Source organism: Mobula birostris, chromosome 6, assembly GCF_030028105.1.
Source record: "Mobula birostris isolate sMobBir1 chromosome 6, sMobBir1.hap1, whole genome shotgun sequence".
Taxonomy (NCBI): Eukaryota; Metazoa; Chordata; class Chondrichthyes; order Myliobatiformes; family Myliobatidae; genus Mobula; species Mobula birostris.
Window position 1 is genome coordinate 34899139 of NC_092375.1, and position 19459 is coordinate 34918597.

The 19459-nt window shown below is 41.5% G+C and overlaps 1 protein-coding gene across 2 annotated transcripts; it reads left to right on the forward strand.

Moving 5' to 3' along the window:
• The first annotated feature begins 355 nt into the window (after positions 1–355).
• On the forward strand, positions 356–19212 carry LOC140198933 (NXPE family member 3-like). 2 transcript variants are annotated; one of them, XM_072260205.1, is made up of 5 exons: positions 356–518; positions 754–921; positions 12494–13281; positions 18237–18310; positions 19056–19212. In XM_072260205.1, the coding sequence occupies exons 2-5, from the start codon at positions 814–816 to the stop codon at positions 19112–19114; spliced, it is 1029 nt and encodes a 342-aa protein (XP_072116306.1). In that variant the 5' UTR covers positions 356–518; positions 754–813; the 3' UTR covers positions 19115–19212. The 2 variants fall into 2 exon arrangements, with proteins under 2 accessions (XP_072116306.1, XP_072116305.1); XM_072260204.1 differs by having other exon boundaries at positions 356–466.
• The last annotated feature ends 247 nt before the right edge of the window (positions 19213–19459 follow it).

A 19459-nucleotide genomic window follows, 5' to 3' on the forward strand; every position in this document is an offset into this window, starting at 1 on the left:
GGTGGGATCCCGTTGGAGATGGCGGAAGTTCCGGAGAATTATGTGCTGAACGAGGAGGACAGGAGGAAACCTATCGCTGGAGAGGTAGCGGAAGGATGGGGGCGAGGGTAGACGTGCGCCAAATGGAAGAGATGCGGGTGAGGGCAGCATTGATGGTGGAAGAAGGGAATCCCCTTTCTTTGAAAAAGGAAGACAGCTCCTTCGTCCTGCAATGAAAAGCGTTATCTTTAGAGCATGTGCGGCGAGTCGGAGAAATTGAGAGCAGGGTTTGGCATTTTTACAAATAACAGGGAGGGACGGGTGCAGGCTGTATAAAGATACCAATAGATAAGGTGTTTCCAGAGACTGACACAGAAAGACCGAGAGAGGGGAGGGAGGTGTCAATGTTTCCAGCTGAAGCCGAAAGGTCCGCGCGATTCCAAAAGGATCCAAGTGTTCGGACTTCGGACTGACCAATCCGCAGCCGGTAAAATGTTTCAGTCCTCTTTAATAATTGCAGTTGTAATGAGGGTTTTCGGGTAAGACTACTTTTATTGTGCTAAAATTCTGTAGCGACCCAAAATTAATTAGTGAGACATGTTGGCCGACTTATTTCGTACTTTCTTATTCGAAGATCAATTTCACGACCGCCAAGTTCTTTGGCAGTTGATTTCCAAGTTTATTTTGTAAAGTTAATGTGCGAAGCTTCTGTTGGTATATGTTAGTGCTTATCGGGTGCTTATTTATTTATTTATTTATTTATTATTATTGCAGACGCGCACATTGTAAGTGGTTAACAGATTGGTGTGCGCGGGAGTACCTGAATTTACCGATATGGACAAACGAGCTAAATCTAAAAACGTTTATGTTCAGCGTCCGCTGTTCGTGTTTTTGATGCTGTTAGCGCTGACACTGGTCTTTCTAACCCTGCAGAAGACAAAGGTGTGTATAATAGTGAAAGTAAAATGCTCAGTCTGCTGACCAAGGGTTAAAGTGATCGTGTTTATGTGAGCGTTCATCTCCCGTTGAGCTTCTGTCTACAGGGAACGGATTAAAATGGTCACAATCTGTTGCTCGTTACCCCTCTCCTCTTTGTACCAGGAACCTCACCTCTCCGTTCTCCATCCTGATGAGACGTTTCTACGGGAAGGTGGACAATTCTAGTGTTCCAATATTCAATCAATATATCGAGGTCCCAACTACAGGAAGTGTGTTATGACAACTCCTGCAAGAGAAGGAGCCAGGAGCCCAGGAGCCAGGGGATCTAGTTATAATAATTCCATTAATTACAAGATAATTATGGAGAAGGATAAGACTAATCGTGGCTTGAGTTTCTAAATTAGAGAAAGGACAATTTTGACTGCATCAGAATGGATCTGGCATCTGGGGATTGGAATATGTTGTCTTCCAGCAAATGTATACTTGGCAAGTGGAAGGCCTTCAAAAGTGAAATATTGAGAGATTTGTTAGAATAAAGAACAAGGCTAGAAGTTTTAGGGAACCCTAGTTTTCAAAGGGTATTGACACCCTGGTTAAGAAGGAGTGCATAGCATGTATAAGCAGCAAGGAGCAAATGGTTCATTAGAGGCATAAGACATAGGAGCAGAATTAGGCCATTCAGCCCATCGAGTCTGCTCTGCCACTTGGTCATGTTGGATCCACTTCCCTCTCAATCCCACTGTTGTGCCTTCTCCCCATAACCTGGCTTATCAGGAATCTACCAACCTTCACTTAAAATACATCCAATATCTTGACCTCCACAGCCACCTGTGGCAAGAAATTCCACAGATTCACCACCCTCTGGTGATCAAAGTTCTTCCTCATCTCCATTCTAAATGGATGCCCCTCTATTCTGAGTTTGCACCCTCTGGTCCTGGATTCTCCACTACAGGAGAAATCCTCTCCATGCCTACTCTATCGAAGCCTTTCAATATTTGATAGGCTTCAATGAGATCCCCCTCATTCTCCTAAATTCCAGGGAGTACAGGCCCAGAGCTATCAAATGCTCTTCAAATGATAAACCTTTTATTCCCAAAATAATTAACCTGAACCTCCTTTGAACTCTCTCCAATGTTAGCACATCCTTTCTTAGATAAGAGACCCAAAACTGCTTGCAATATTCGAAGCCTGGCCTCACCAGTGCATTTTACAGCCTCAGTATTACATCCTTGATGTTACATTTTAGTCCTCTTGAAATGAATGCTAACACTGCATTTGCCTTCACTGACTCAACCTGCAAGTTAACCTTTAGGGAATCTAAAGTCCCTTTGAAACTCAGAAATTTGAATTTTCTCTCCATTTAGAAAATCGTCTTTGCTTTTTTTTCACTTCTACCAAAGTACATGACTCATATACTTCCCAAAGCTGTATTCCATCAGCTCTTTCTTTGCCCATCCTCCTAATCTTTATAAGTCCTTCTGCAGCCTCCCTGCTTCCTCAACACTACTGGCCCTCCACCTATCTGCATATCGTCTGCAAATATGGCCACAAAGCCTTCAATTCTGTCATCTGAATCATTGACATGTAATGTAAAAGAAGCAGTCCCAACACCAACCACTGCAGAACACCACCAGTCACTGGCAGTCAATCTGAAAAGGATCCCTTTATTCCCACTCTTTGCCTCCTGGCAATCAGCCAATGCTCTGTCCATGTTAGTATCTTTCCTGTAATATCATGGGCTCTTATCTTGCTAAGCAGCCTCATGTGCGGCAACTTGTCAAAGGCCTTCTGAAAGTCAAAGTGCACAACATTCACCGATTCTCCTTTGTTTATCCTGATTGTATTTCTTCAAAGAATTCCAACAGATATTTCCGGCAAGATTTTCTCTTAAAGGAACCGTGCTGACTTAGGCCTATTTTATCATGTGCCTACAACTACCCTGAACACTCATCCTTAACAATCGACTTCAACATCTTCCCAACCACTGAGGTCAGGCTAACTGGCCTATACACTCCTTTCTTCTACCTCCCTTCTTTCTTGAATAGTGGAGTGACATTTGCAAATTTCCAGTCTCTAGAATCATACCAGAATCTAGTGATTCTTGAAACATCATTACTAATGGCACCAGAATCTCTTCAGTTACCTCTCTCAGAACTCTGGGGTGTCGTCCATCCAGTCCAGACAACTTATCTACTTCAGACCTTTCAGTTTCCCAAGCACATTCTCTCCAGTATTAGGAACTGCACTCATTCTGCCCTCGGCACTCTCGAACTTCTGGCATATTGCTAGAGTCAAACATAGCAGTATTACAGTGGAGTAAGGGGAAGTCATCTACAGTGAAGACTGATGCAAAGTACTTATTCAGCTTGTCTGCCATTTCCTTGTCCCTATTACTACCTCTCCAGCATCATTTTCCAATGGTCCGAATCTCCTTTTGCCTCCCTTTTACTCTTTACAAATCCGAAAAAGCATTTGGTATCCTTTTTGAAATTATTGACTAGCTTAGATTCATATTTTATCTTTTCTTTCCTTATGGATTTTTAAGCTGTCCTCTGTTGATTTTTAAAAACTTCCCAATCTTCTAACTTCCTACTAATTTTTGCTCTAGAATATGCCCTTCTTTTAGATTTCATGTTGAATTTGACTTCCCTTGTCAGCCACCGTTGCATCATTCTGCTTTCAGAATACTTCTTTGGTATGTATCTATCCTACGCTTTTTGAATTGCTCCCAGAAACTCCAGCCATTGCTGCTGTGCCATCATTTCTGCAAGTGTTCCCTTGCAATCACTTTGGCCAGCTACTCTCTCATGCCTCAGTACTTCCCTTTACTCCACTGTTATAATAATATGTTTGACTTCAGCTTCTCCTTTAACTTCTCTCTCTCAAATTGCAGAGTGAATTCTATCATATTATGATGATTGCTTCCTAAAAGTTCCTTTACATAGAAACATAGAAACATAGAAAATAGGTGCAGGAGTAGGCCATTCGGCCCTTCGAGCCTGCACCACCATTCAGTATGATCATGGCTGATCATCCAACTCCGAACCCTGTACCCGCCTTCTCTCCACACCCCCGATCCCTTTAGCCACAAGGGCCATATCCAACTCCCTCTTAAATATAGCCAATGAACTGGCCTCAACTGTTTCCTGTGGCAGAGAATTCCACAGATTCACCACTCTCTGTGTGAAGAAGTTTTTCCTAATCTCGGTCCTAAAAGGCTTTCCCTTTATCCTCAAACTGTGACCTCTCGTTCTGGACTTCCCCAACATCGGGAACAATCTTCCTGCATCTAGCCTGTCCAATCCCTTTAGGATTTTATATGTTTCAATAAGATCCCCCCTCAATCTTCTAAATTCTAATGGGTATAAACCTAGCCGATCCAGTCTTTCATCATATGAAAGTCCTGCCATCCCAGGAATCAATCTGGGGAACCTTCTTTGCACTCTCTATATGGCAAGGATGTCTTTCCTCAGATTAGGGGACCAAAACTGCACACAATACTCCAGGTGTGGTCTCAACAAGGCCTTGTACAACTGCAGTGGTACCTCCCTGCTCCTGTACTCCAATCCTCTTGCTATGAATGCCAGCATACCATTTGCCTTTTTCACCGCCTGCTGTACCTGCATGCCCACTTTCAATGACTGGTGTATAATGACACCCAGGTCTCGTTGCACCTCCCGTTTTCCTAATCGGCCACCATTCAGATAATAATCTGTTTTCCTGTTTTTGTCACCAAAGTGGATAACTTCACATTTATCCACATTAAATTGCATCTGCCATGAATTTGCCCACTCACCTAACCTATCCAAGTCACCCTGTATCCTCTGAGCATCCTCCTCACAGCTAACACTGCCGCCCAGCTTCGTGTCATCCGCAAACTTGGAGATGCTGCATTTAATTCCCTCGTCTAAGTCATTAATATATATTGTAAACAACTGGGGTCCCAGCACTGAGCCTTGCAGTCCCCCACTAGTCACTGCCTGCCATTCTGAAAAGGTCCTGTTATTCCCACTCTTTGCTTCCTGTCTGCCAACCAATTCTCTATCCACATCAATACCATACCCCCAATACCATGTGCTTTAAGTTTGCACACTAATCTCCTGTGTGGGACCTTGTCAAAAGCCTTTTGAAAATCCAAATATACCACATCCACTGGTTCTTCCCTATCCACTCTACTAGTTACATCCTCAAAAAATTCTATGAGATTTCTCAGACATGATTTTCCTTTCACAAATCCATGCTGACTTTGTCCGATGATTTCACTGCTTTCCAATTGTGCTGTTATCATATCTTTGATAACTGACTCTAGCATTTTCCCCATCACCGATGTTAGGCTAACCGGTCTATAATTCCCCGGTTTCTCTCTCTCTCCTTTTTTAAAAAGCGGGGTTACATTAGCCACCCTCCAATCCTCAGGAACTAGTCCAGAATCTAAAGAGTTTTGAAAAATTATCACTAATGCATCCACTGTTTCTTGGGCTACTTCCTTAAGCACTCTAGGATGCAGACCATCTGGCCCTGGGGATTTATCTGCCTTTAATCCCCTCAATTTACCTAACACGACTTCCCTACTAACATGTATTTCCCTCAGTTCCTCCATCTCACTAGTCCCTTGGTCCCCTACTATTTCCGAAAGATTATTTATGTCCTCCTTAGTGAAGTCAGAACCAAAGTAGTTATTCAATCGGTCTGCCATCTCCTTGTTCCCCATGATCAATTCACCTGTTTTTGTCTGTAAGGGACCTACATTTGTCTTCACCAATCTTTACCTTGAGTTCGAATTAAATTAGGTTCAATACCCAACGCCTAATCCAGAAAAGCTGATCCTCTTGTGGGCTCATCCATAAGCTGTCCTAAGAAGCCATCTCATAAGAATTCAACAAATTCTTTCTCTTGGGATCCAAAATCAGCACCAACCTGTTTTTCTCAATCTACCTGCATATTGAAATCCCCCATGACTATCGTAACTTTGCCCTTTTGATATGCATTTTCTAGCTCCTGTTGTAATTTTTAGCCCTTACCCTGGCTACTGATCAGAAGCCTATATATAACTCTCTTCAGGGCCTTTTTACCTTTGCAGTCCTTTAACTCTACCCACAAGGATTCAACATCTTCCAATCCTATGTCAACTCTTTCTAAGGATTTGATTTCATTTTTTACAAACAGAGCCACACAGCCCCCTTTGCCTACCTGGCCGTCCTTTTGATACAATTTGTATCCTTGGATGTTAAGCTTCCAACTGATCTTTTTTTTTGGCGTGTGCCTGCGTGTGTGCGCGTCTGTACGTGTGCGTCTGCGTGTGCGTGCGTGTGAGTCTGTGCTTGTGCGTGCGTGCGTGTCTGTGCGGGTGCATCTGCGTGTCTGTGCGTGCGTCCGTGATGTTGGATTTTCTCATGGCTTTTTCCAAGGCACAGATCGAGAGAGGGAGCGACTGTGTGGCGCGCCACTCCTCACACAGATATTTTCGCAGTATTTTTCCCATTGTTTTACGAGGTTGAGTTACGGTCTCGACACTCAACCCGGCACGGATGGAAAGCGTGCTCGGGGGCAGACCCGACTAGTTTCAAACCCAGGAACCTCCAGTCCCGGGTCCGGAGCAGATGTCGTTGCACCACCAGCCGGCCCCAACTGATCTTCTTTTAGCCATGATTTAGTAATGCCCACAATGTCATACCTACCAGTCTCTAACTGTGCTACAATATCATCTACCTTGCTCTGCATACAGTGTGTATTTGTATGTAATGCTTTCAGTCCTGTTTTTGTTATCCTTTGACCCACTGTTACATTGCAACTCATTCCAATGAGTGCAATTTTGTCCTTTTATCTGTCTGCCTTCTTGACAGTCTCTGCACACTGCCTCTGCTTGTATACCAACAACCCCTTCCTCAGCCCTATCACACCGGTTCCCATCGCCCTGCCAAATTATTTTAAACTCACCCCAACAGTTCTAGCAAACCAGCCTGCAAGGATATTTAAACGCAAGCAACAGGAATTCTGCAGATGCTGGAAATTCTAGCAACACACATCAAAGTTTCTGGTGAATGCAGCAGGCCAGGCAACATCTCTAGGAAGAGGTGCAGTCGACGTTAACGCAGCAGGCCAGGCAGCATCTGTAGGAAAAGGTGCAGTCGACATTAATGCAGCAGGCCAGGCAGCATCTGTAGGAAGAGGTGCAGTCGTACCCCATCTGTTACTTATTTTTATGCACACATTCTTTCTCTCGCTCTCCTTTTTCTCCCTCTGTCCCTCTGAATATACCTCTTGCCTATCCTCTGGGTCCCCCCCCCCCTTGTCTTTCTTCTCGGACCTCCTGTCCCATGATCCTCTCGTATCCCCTTTTGCCTATCACCTGTCCAGCTCTTGGCTCCATCCCTCCCCCTCCTGTCTTCTCCTATCATTTTGGATCTTCCCCTCCCCTTCCAACTTTCAAATGCCTTACTCATTCTTCCTTCAGTTAGTTCTGACGAAGGGTCTCGGCCTGAAACGTCGACTGCACCTCTTCTTACAGATGCTGCTTGGCCTGCTGCGTTCACCAGCAACTTTGATGTGTGCTGCAAGGATATTGTTCTCCCTTGGGTTGAGGTGTAACCCATCCCTTTTGTACAGTTCATAACTTCCTTAGAAGAGATCCCAACGATCTAGACATTTGAAACTGTTTCCCCTGTACCTGTTCCTCAGCCACACATTCCTCTTACAAATCATCCTATCTTATCCTTGCGTGGCACAGGCAGCAATCTGCAGATTGCTACTCTGGAGGACCTTCTTCTCAGTTTTACAACTAGGTCCCTAACTTCTCTCCTCAGGACGTCCTCCCTTTTTCTACCTTTGACATTGTTGTACCAAAACTTCTGGCTGCTCATTCTCCCCGTTTAGAATGTCATGGATCTGATCCAAGACATCCCTGACCCTGGCATCTGGGAGGCAACATACCATCCGGGTACCTCTACTGCATCCACAAAATCTGGTGTCTACACCTCTACCTGTGGATTTCCCCATCACGACTGTAGTCCTCTTCTTCCCCCTTCCCTTCTGAACCATGGTGACAGATGCAGTGCAGGGACACAGTCACTGTAGATTCCCCCTGCTAGGTCATCCACACCCCCACCCCCCATCAGTATCCAAAGTGGTATACTTACTATTGAGGGGAACAGCCACAGGAGTGCTCTGCACTGGCAGCCCAGCTCTTTTCTTTGTCCTGACAGTCACACTGGTACCTGCCTCCTGTAACTTAGGAGTGACTATGTCCCTGTAGCTCCTATCTAGCAACTCTTCAGTTTCCTGTATAAGTCGAAGGCCATCGAGCTGCAGCTCCAGTTCATTAACACATTCTCTGAAGGGCTGCAGCTGGTGCAGATGTGGTTATCTGGGAGGCCATAGGTCTCCCAGAATTCCCACATATCACACAGTCCCCGCAGATGAAGAATGAAGATGAAAAAGAAACATCAGATACTTATCTCGACTAAGCTTGTTCTTGCTGAAAACTGATGGGCCAAAGCCTCCACACTCTAACACTGGTCCACTCACACAATGGCCACTCCACCTGTCCCTACCTTATTTGTATTTGCCCTTGCTAATGAATGGCTATTTGATGGGGCTGCCAGAAAACATAAAGAAATAAGACATGCAAGAGAATCCTTAACAGGGGTATCAGGGGTCTAAAAGAAGACATGAGGTTGGTCTGGCAGACAAGATGAAGGAAAATCTGAAGGGCTTCCATAGATAGAGTATGAGTAAGAGGACAGCAAAGGACAAAATTGGTTCACTTGAAGATCTATGCATGGAGCCAAGTGAGATGGGGAAGATCTGAAATGGATGTTTTTGTATCTGTATTTACTTGGGCGATGGACTCAGAGTCTATAGAACTGAAGCAAAATAGTGAGGTCATGACCATATCCCGATTACATAAGAGGAGGTGCTTACTGTCCTGACGCAAATTCGGTGGAAGTCAACAGAAACCTGACAAGGTGTCCCCTTGGACCTTGTAGGAGGCTAATGAAGAATTTGCAGGGGCCCTGGAACAGGTAGTTAAAATGTCAAGTATTGGAGGATAGCTAGTGTTCTGTTATTCAAGAATGGCCTAATTCTAGGGGAATTCTAAGCCTAATTACACCCTAACGTCAGTAGTGGGTAAATTATTGGAAAGAATTTTAAGGGTTAGCTACGTAAGTATATGGATAGGCAGTGCCTAAATTGGCTTTGTGTGTGCTAGGTTGTGGCAAACCAATGTTCTAGTGTTTTTCAAGTAGATTATCAGAAAAGTTGATGAAGGAACAGCAGTGGATGTTCTCTACATGGACCTTTGCATGGCTTTTGACAAAGTCCAGCATGGGAGACTGGTCTAGAGTGTTCAGTCACTTGTTATTCAAAATGAAAAATTAAACTGGATTCAACATTGGCTCATTGAGAGCAGCCAGACAGTAGTAGTAGGTGGTTGTCTTTCTCACCGGGGGCCTGCAATTGGTTGTGTGCCACAGGGATTGGTGCTGGATCTGTTGCTGTTTGTCATATATATTAAAATTTGGATAATGATATGGTAAATTTGATTAGCAAATTTGCAGATGGCACCAAGATTTCCAGTGGAAAAAACCTGCTTGCATTTACCCTATCTACATCTCTCATAATTTTGCATACCTCTGTCAAATCTCCCGTTATCCTCCTGTGCTCCAGGGTGCTCCTAGGAGTTGGACAATCAACGTGGAGGATGCGTAACAAGAGCTAGCTTTCAATTAGGATGACGATCAAGAGTTTAACGGCAGAGCTTTGCAGCAGCTTCTCTCAGTCGATGAGTGACCAATCAGCAAGAAGGGTTCATTAGAAATAGCCAATAAAAACAGCACAGGTACAAGTGGAGAGGCATTCTTGTGAGTGTGCCAGTGTGAAGAGAAACGGTTGATGATGTGTACTTGGATTTTCAGAAGGCCTTTGACAAGGTACCACACATGTGGCTGCTTCACATGCTACATGTGAAACTCCTGCATGGCATTACAGAAAAATTCTAGCATGAATAAAGCAGTGGCTGATTGGCAAGAGGTGAAGAGTGGGAATAAAGGGAGCCTTTTCTGGTTGGCTGCTGGTGACTACTAGTGTTCTGCACAGGTCAGTGTTGGGATTGATTCTTTTTATGTTATATGTCAATGATTTGGATGGTGGAATTGATGCCTTTATAAAGTGTTATATGTCAATGATTTACATTATATGTCAATGATTTGGATGGTGGAATTGATGGCTTTTTGCAAAGTTTGCAGACAATATGAAGATAGGTGGAGGGACAAGTCGTTTTGAGGAAATAGAGAGGCTACAGAAGGACAGACAGATTAGGAAGTGGGCAAAGGAGTGGCAGATGGAATACAGTGTTGAGAGGTGTATGGTCATGGACTTTGGTAGAAGAAATGAAAGGTTTTTCTAAAGGAATTTTCTAAACAGAGAGAAAGTACAAAAACTGAGGTGCAAAGGGATTTAGGAGTCCTTGTTCAGGATTTCCTAAAGGTTAAGTCGCAGGTTCAGTCTGTGGTGAGGAAGGCAAATGCAATGTTGGCATTCATTTCAAGAGGACTGGTATATAAAAGCAAGGATGTAATGTTGAGACTTTATAAAACACCAGTGAGGATTCACTTGGAGTATTTTGAGCAGTTTGGGGCCCATTATCCTAGAAAGGAAGTGCAGAAACTGGAGAGGGTTCGAAGGAGGTTCACGAAAATGATTCTGGGATTGAATGGCTTGTCATATGAAGAGAATTTGATGACCCTGGGCCTATATTCACTAGAAGTCAGAAGAAGAAGGGGTGATCTTATTGAATCCCATTGAATGGTGAAATGCCTTGTGGAAAGGATATTCCCTGTGGTGAGAGAGTCTACGACCAGAGGACACAGCCTCAGAATAGAGGGGCGTCCAGAGATTAGGAGAAATTTCTTCAGCCAGAGTGTATTGAATCTGTGGAACTCTTTGTCACAGGCAGCTGTGGAGACCACGACTGTATGTATATTGAAGGCAGAGGTTGATAAGTTCTTGATTCGTCGGGGCAGGAAGAGGATACGAGGAGAAGACAGGAGACTGGTGCTAAGAGGAAAATTGAATCAGTCATGATGAAATGGTGGAGCAGACGCGATGGGCCAAGTAGCCTAATTCTGCTCCTACCGTATATCCTATGGTGCTATGGAATGAAGTCCTAGTCTACTCAACCTTCCCTTATAACTCAGGTCCTCAAGTCCCAGCAACATCCTAGTAAACTTACAGAATCAGTATCAGAATTAGAATCAGAATCAGGCTTAGTATCACCAACACATGTCATGAAGTTTGTTGCTTTGTGGCAACATTACGATGCAATACATAATTATAGAGAAAAAAGCCATGAATTACAGTAAGTATATATATTACTGAAATTAAATAACTAGTACAAAATAGAACAAAATAGGTAGTGTGGTAGTGTTTAATGGTTGAATGCCAATTCAGATGTCAGATGGCAGAGGGGAAGAAGCTGTTCTTGAATCGTTGAGTGTGTGCCTTCAGGGTTTTGTACCTCCTTCCTGATGGTAGCAATGAGAAGAGGGCACGTTCTGGGTGACGGGGGTCCTTAGTGATGGATGCACCCTTTTTGAGGCTTCGTTCCTTGAAGATGTCCTGGATGCTAAGGAAGCTAGTGCCCATGATGGAGCTGATTGAGTTTACTACTCTCTGCAACCTACTTCGATCCTGTGCCGTAGCCCCCACCCCACCCCCACCCCCATACCAGATGGCGATGCAGCCGGTTAGAATGCTCTTCTATTCTTTCAAACTCATTGATATCTTTTCTGCAGGTAGGTGACCAGAACTGCACAAAATACTCCAGATTGGACCTCACCAGTATCTTATACAACTTCATCATAACATCCCAACACCTGTACTCAGCACTTTGATTTATGAAGGCCAGTGTACCAAAAGCTGTCTTTACGCCCCTATCTACCTATGTTCTCCAACTTTGTTGCATAGACTGATCTAACCAAAATCATTGAACAGTGATCATGAGTGAGGATGATTCTTCATTTATTTTCCCCCAATTATATGCATTATATTGGTATATGTAAGGAATACTATTCCCTTCATTAACTGAGGTTAACTGTAAATAATGTGCGAATCAATTCATATTTCTGATTTTGTTAGCCTCAGGGACTGGTTCAGTAAATTCACTGTGCTCTCTAGGAATTAATTATAAACATTTTTATCAATTTCTTTTATCTCCGATGTTCAGATGTCCTACTGAGGAATATTATGTGCAGATCTCTTCACTGGAAAATACATGCTGTAATCACTGTATAATAATTCTCAGATTTGAACTATATTTTCATTTTTAAAATCTTTTTTATTAATTATTGTTGAAGATCAACAAAACAAATACATTAAGGTAATCAAGTCAACATGTCAATATGTACAATGAAGAATTAAATTACCAAATAACTGATTAACAAAACTGAACAATATATCAATAATAATAAAGAAAAAATAAAGTGAACTATATTTTTTAATGATTTTTGACTTGATAATACTGAACATTAATAAAAATTGATTGTGATGACGTTAAAAAGAATGTTCCTTTTCATAGTTCAAGCAGTTTTCAACTTCCAGAGGAAAGCCTGAAAAGAGCAAATATCCAGGTCCGAAACATTATTCCACAATACAGCAGGAAGACAAAGTGCAGGAGACTGAATGGATACACAGGCTGGTGCAGTTTGGGTATCTGAAAAACAGCTTCACTCCTGAAGAAAGATTGGAGGGTTCAGTCCTGATGAAAATGATTGAATGGCCAAAGCTTCCCATTGCCGAAGTTCCCTTTCAGAAAAGCAGTGACCCATCACATACTTGCTTTGTTATTTTAAATTCTGGAAAGACTTTCTATGTTGGAGATCAGTTGCAGGTGATGCTGCGTATGTACGATTTTGAAAGAAATCCAAAGTACTACGGGGGTGACTATCTCCAAGCTCGGATCCACACTCCAGAGTTGAAAGCCTGTTCAGCAGGAACAGTTATAGATCACCAAAAGGGAACTTATCACATCAATTTTACTTTATTCTGGCCAGGAAAAGTCCAAGTGTCTGTTTCCTTGGTTCATCCCAGTGAAGGGATCGAAGTACTTTGGCGACTTCGTGAAGAACAGCCATTTAGAATATTTTTGACAAGTACCTTCAAATATGGGGCTATTTCTGAGGCTACAATATGCAATGTATACTTACCTCAAACTAAACCAGTTTGTAACTTTACTTATCATAACACTGGAGAGCCGTGGATCTGCTACAAGCCAAAGAATCTTCCCTGCTCTTCTGAAGTCAACTATAAAAAAGCAGGATACGTGAAGCTGCCTTTGGCCGGGGAAGACCTCAGATTTTTCCAAATGTACGTTATTGACATTATTTCTATTATATTGTAACTTTGTTTCTTGATTTAGCAAGACTGCAGCAAGATTGCTCTATGTGTGTGAGGTATGGAGCAGTATGGAATTGCAGGTATTTCATGTTGTAGTTTCCAGCTGATATTCCAATGTTGAAATGTCAGCTGTAAACAACACAATGACATACCTGCAAACCGTTTTGGTACAATGACTTGCAGTCTATTTTAGCTGTAGATTTCAAATGCTTCAAAATGCCAGGTAGTGCATTATTGATGTTCCCTAAAGACATACAATTACATATACCAGAATGGTTTATGCTATAGTTAAAAGGCATCTCAAAGATACCAAAATATATCTATTGAATAGAAGGTATAACTGTATAGTTTTCTTATTCTTTGATAACTTTGTAATTGAATGTTTACAAATTGGATTGCCCTGGTGCTACATTTAGCACTGATGCCAAATCAAATAAACATCAAAAAATCATAAATTTGGTAAAAGACCATCTGAAGTAGTGTTAGGGTGGTTTATCCAAGAGAAGAAATCCAAATACTGAAACATAGCCAGATAGAGTGTATTTGAAAAGTATTTTCAAAGCTGGGGATGTTTCCAAGACTACAGTATGCAGTCTGTTTTTGCCTCAAACTAAACCAATCAGTAACTTTATTGATCTCAGGACAGGGGAGCCCTGGTTCTGTTACAAATCAGAGAAGCTTCCCTGTTCTCGCATCAATCATGCTATAGGAGGATACGTAAAGGATGTTTTAATTGGAGAAGAGAGGCGGTGTGTTACGTATATTTTCATTTATACTTACTATGTTATTGGTATTCACAGTACTTTCTGGTTTTACTTCCAACATTTGCAGCTTGTTGCTTGTCAATTTCAATTTATTTTGGAGTTGTAATTAATTTGAAATGTTTCTAGAGTTTCATCGAAGTTTCCTCCTACATTCCAAAAAGGTGCTGGTCAGTAGGTTTAATTACATACTATAAGTTATCCTTGTGTTGGTAGGAAAATTGGGGGAGAGTTGATAAATATCTGAAAAGGAACAGGTGAAAGGACATTAAGAGAGGAAGTGGGATTTCTCCAAGCACACCCAGTCCCAGAAGAGGAAATGATGTCAGAATGTAGAACATAGAACAAATTCAGCATAGTACTTGTATACAATACTGTATTATAATACAGCATAGAACATAGAATACAGTATAGTACATGTATACAATACTATATTACAATACAGCATAGAACATAGAATACAGCATAGTACATGTATATAATACTGTATTACAACACAGCATAGAACATAGAACAATACAGCATAGGATATGTATACAATACTGTATTACAATACAGCATAGAACTAAGAATACAGCATAGTACATGTATACAATACTGTATTACAATACACCAGAATGTAGAACAATACAGCATAGTACATGTATACAATACTGTATTACAATGCAGCATAGAACAATGCAGCATAGGACATGTATATAATGCAGTACTACAATACAGCATAGAACATAGAACAACACAGCATAGGTCAGGCCCTTCGGCCTATGATGTTGTGCTGATCGTTTAACCTTTTAAACTACCCCAAGATCAACCTAACCCTACCCTCATATAAGCCCTCCATACACTTACCACTCTCTGTGTAAAAAAAACTACCTTTCACGATGTTTCAGATCGAAAGCCTGCATTAGGACTGAGGTGGGAGAGGAAAGATGGCCAGCATAAAGTTAGAGTGGTGAGAAAGGGTTCTGAGGCGAATCGTGGAATGGAAGGTGATAGGCATCTATCAGTCCCCCACTCCGTTCACCTCCACTGCTTGACCCCAGCTGCCCATCATTTTTCACCCATCCTCAGTCCACCAATTTCCAGTGGGGTCATCTACAAATTTGTAGGTCACTTTGGAGCTGTGCTCAGGTATAGAGAGAGTGGAAAAGGCGCTAAGCATGAAGCACTTGAGGAGAGCCTGTGTCGATCGTCAGTGAGGGGGAGATGAGATTCCTCGAATGATAGTGGTCTCTCAAGTAAAGAACTGAAGGGTCCAATTGCAGAGGGAGTTATGAACACCCAGGTCTTGGAATTTGATTATTTCACTGGACAACAAATTAACTTTTATTCAATGTAATGCATTTAACTGCAAAAGGGTGCTGGCACCTTGCAGTAAAGTTCAGGTCAGCTAAAAATAATTGACGATTTTCATTTATAGTCAGTGTCTGAGGCTTCTCGTTTAAGTATCAACAATAATCAGCCAGCACTGATGGATTCCAGTTGCCCTGATACTGTTTCTCCATGACTGCAATGTCCCGGTGAAACCTTTCACCATGCTCGTCACTGACAGCACCAAGACTTTGCAGGGAAGCAGTCTAAATGGAATGCAGAAAATTAATCTTCAGTTACATGTTGCCCTTCATGGTTTTGTGTGCTTGAAACGTGTAGTCAATCAGCTGCACATAGTTTGCTGCTCTGTAGTTGCCAAGAAAATTTTATACGATTTTTTCTGGTCCCACTAGAAGTTACTTTGAATTACCTGTCATTGATAACCTGTTTAATTTTTGGACCAACAAAAATTCCTTCCTGAATCAAAAAATAACATGTTGCAACATAGATTGGATGGTCAAATCCAGTCTGCTGTATAACAGATGTTAGACACTCCCAAATGCTGACTGAGCCTACTCCTACCATTTACTCCACTGCTTATCTGGAGCTCATTCTTCCATCAAACCCATGACAGGCTGATAGGCCACATTCATCATGAGAAGCAGAGTGAGGCCATCAGTGTATTGAGGCAGGATTATCTTCCTGCCAAAATCTGGACAGCAAGCAACGAGCAATTTGCTCTGACTATAGTTGCCATGAGATCTGCCGGGAAAGTGGAATCCCTGAGAGCTTGAGGGAGAGAATGCGAGTGAAGGAGAGAGTGGGAATTGGGGAAGGAGGGGTGGGGCAAAGGTCAGCAAACAAGAAGAAAGTGAAGACACAGAAGGAGAGAGAGAGAGGGAGTAGAGAAAGAATGAGGAGGTGACAAAGAGAATGGGGCGGTGCAAAATGGAAGTGGGAGGAAAGAGAAATAGGAACAGAGAGAGAGAGAGAGAGAGGGTTTCATGCATCTTTGAATGTATTTAATACAAACTAATGGAAACAAATTTTACTGCTCTGCCTGGAACTGGATTCCACCTGGTATTAATTCATATCATTTGCATCATCCAGCACCATATCATAATGACTTGGTAGTTGGCATCCAGAGCAGCAGGGATTGACCTCTGCCCAAATTCCATTCCTCTTCCCTTGCAGCATTTCATCTAAAAGATTTTCGGATTGAGTGTAACCTCCACATCTGATTGGAAACCACACAATTGCTGGAAGAAGGGCAGAGGAAAATCCAGAAGACAGAAAAGGCCAGGATTGGAGCACTAGAGGAATATTACAGAGACAATCGCCAAAGAACTGAACACTATTATGATTTTAAATAACATTAAAAATTATAAAATCAAAACATTTTCCATTGAACAATTCATTTTAAGGTAGTTTTCCTTTGGATCATTAAAAATGCTGGCATTTGATTATTATTTAGCAGTGTGATTAAAAGTGCTGTTAATTTTAAATGTGAAAACACTTTGTTCTGAATTTCTGAACAGCCCTATATAACACACTGAGTTTAATTACACTGTCTAAACATTGTTATTTCAATTTTAGTAGGAAACAAAATATTGGATCGTGAGCAATTATAATCTGTCAATTCAAACATGGTATTACACATACCTCCTGAAAGGATTGATCTCAGTCCATTTGTTTATGAATTACTGTGCTCTATTATAGAAAAGATGAAGATGATTATACCTCGTCTCTGTGGTTTTAACCACTGAGTGCTAATAATTGGCATAGCTCCATCAACATGCAGATCCACTCATGAGCCTTGGTGTCGTTTGGGTGGAGTTTGCATCTTATCCCTTTAATTGTGTGCTTTCTCCCAAGTGCTCCAGTCTCCTCCCAAATCCTGAGGTGTACTGGTTGGTAGGTTAATTGGCCATCGTAAGCTACCCATAGTACAGGTGAGTGACAGGAGAATTAGAGGGGAGCTGAAGGATTTGTGAGAGAGCAGGTACAGGGAATTAAGTTGGAGAATTGTGTAGGATTGAAGGAATGCTTTGAGAGCCAGCGTAGATCCCACAGGCTCCCCTTCTATGTTGTAAGAAAATATCATTTATGATTATTACAAAGCTTTTTTAAAGTACAATCGTTTCATAGATTCTGTGATGAAAGTGCAGAACAGGTTAAATAAAAGGTGCACAGCCAGTTAGTTGGATGATATGAAACTTCAAGTATATTAACCAATAAGTATTATTTAGATAGATTTGCAGTTCAATCAGTTCCTGACGTCTATTCCACGTGAATGCAGAACAGTGATAATTGGGTGGAATTCGATTGTAAACAAGGTGAGACAGCGGAATCACAAACAAGAGACAAGCTGCAGATGCTGGAAGTCCAAGCAACACACACAAAACAGCGCAGTAGCATTGTTCTGATCAGATTACTTACGTTCATTTGGTTGATAACAATCAAGAGAGCTCCCTGTTATCACCAGCATAAATTTTACAACATGCTGGTGATACTAAGGAGCTCGTTTGATTGTTATCAACCAAAAGGACTGGAACAATGCCAATGCACTGATCATCCTCAAGCCTAATGTATTGGTTGTTAGTTACAGAGTTTGATACTTTGAGAAACCTCAGCAGAAATATCATTCCATGTAGGGCAAGCTGGATTTCGCTGGGTTTGATGAGTTCTATAAATCATACTATTAAGATTATATTTAATGCCAAAGTTTTGGAAGCTATATTAATTGCATTGGGCTAGGTTGGAGAAATAGAATAGTTAAGGACCTTCTTCGAACTGTCTGCTGAATATTTTACATTGAACATGTGACTTAATCTATGGTATTGACATTTGCAGTGGAGTGAACATCAAGAGACCCATATTACCCTGTGGCATTGGTCATGTAATTGTAAAGCCGTCTCCACGACAAAGTAAGATCATTTACAATCATAACTAATAAGCTGATAGTTTGTTTGGTATTTAGAGAAAATATAAATGGAATAGTGGAGCAGTTGTTGACATAAATACTGCAGATTTTTCAAATAAAATATAATTTAATGCACATAGTTCTTTCTTGAATTAGATGAACATCAGTTATGTATTCTTTTAAAATTAGAATTTATTCAGCAAAATGTACAGTTTTGTTGGGTTAATACTGATCCGGAATTTTACACTGAATGTATTTATCAAATTCCACCCAGTTAGTGATTGTTTGTTATACAGGAGATATCATGACCAAGGTGTATTTTTGTTATTTTAATAGATGTTTTAAAATAAAGTAAAATTGCCTCTCTAGGACTAACACCTCACTCGTAGTCTAGTGCATAAATTGGTGGAGATTATATCAAATATATCAAATAAAATTGAGTGGAAAGGCTGTGAGTTAAAAACAAAGGTCAACTAGCTACTAATCACTGGTATGATGCGGAATTTATAGGTGAGATAATTGCTAACAATCTTAAGCATCTTTATATACTCATTATTCAGAAAGAAAAATTTCATAAATAAGTACTGGTGTTGGTCCCATTGAAGTGGTATACCATCTCCTTTAATGCAGATATTGTATTGCAGTTAATATAGAATAACTTTTATTGATTGACACATCTGGGGAATAAGATACAGTGCCTAATGCCTAACATACAGTGTTTCCCGCCGCATGTTTCTTTCTCGCTTTAGGCTCAGCCACAGATCTCGGGGAAAGCCAGTGGTATCACCGGCTGGCTTTTATTTTATGAACCGATGGACATCAACGACCTGTAATATTCGTCACTTCGACACTCCTGCAAAAATTACAAAGTGCCTTCGAGGGAAAAAAGTGTATCTGCTTGGAGACTCTACAATACGCCAGTGGTTTGAATACCTGAATGTCTTCCTTCCAGGTTAGTACAATCTGTCTGGCTTTTTAAAATTTAAAACTGAAATAAGCACTACTCTTTTAGAGTTTAGAAACAAAAAGGTGGGTCACTCGAGTGGGGGCGTATTATAGATCTCCCAATAGTCAGTGAGCACCTGAGCAGTTGGCTGGAGAAATTGCTCATAGTTGTAAGAATAAGTGGTTGCATTAGTGGGACATCTGAATT

What these genes read in the sequence shown, in the direction of transcription:
- LOC140198933 (XM_072260205.1), top strand. Translation starts at nt 814, where the DNA reads ATGGACAAACGAGCTAAATCTAAAAACGTTTATGTTCAGCGTCCGCTG. An exon ending in GACCTCAGATTTTTCCAAAT is followed by an intron (nt 13,282 to 18,236) that starts GTACGTTATTGA and finishes TGACATTTGCAG; the next exon opens with TGGAGTGAACATCAAGAGAC. An exon ending in AAAGCCGTCTCCACGACAAA is followed by an intron (nt 18,311 to 19,055) that starts GTAAGATCATTT and finishes TTCTCGCTTTAG; the next exon opens with GCTCAGCCACAGATCTCGGG.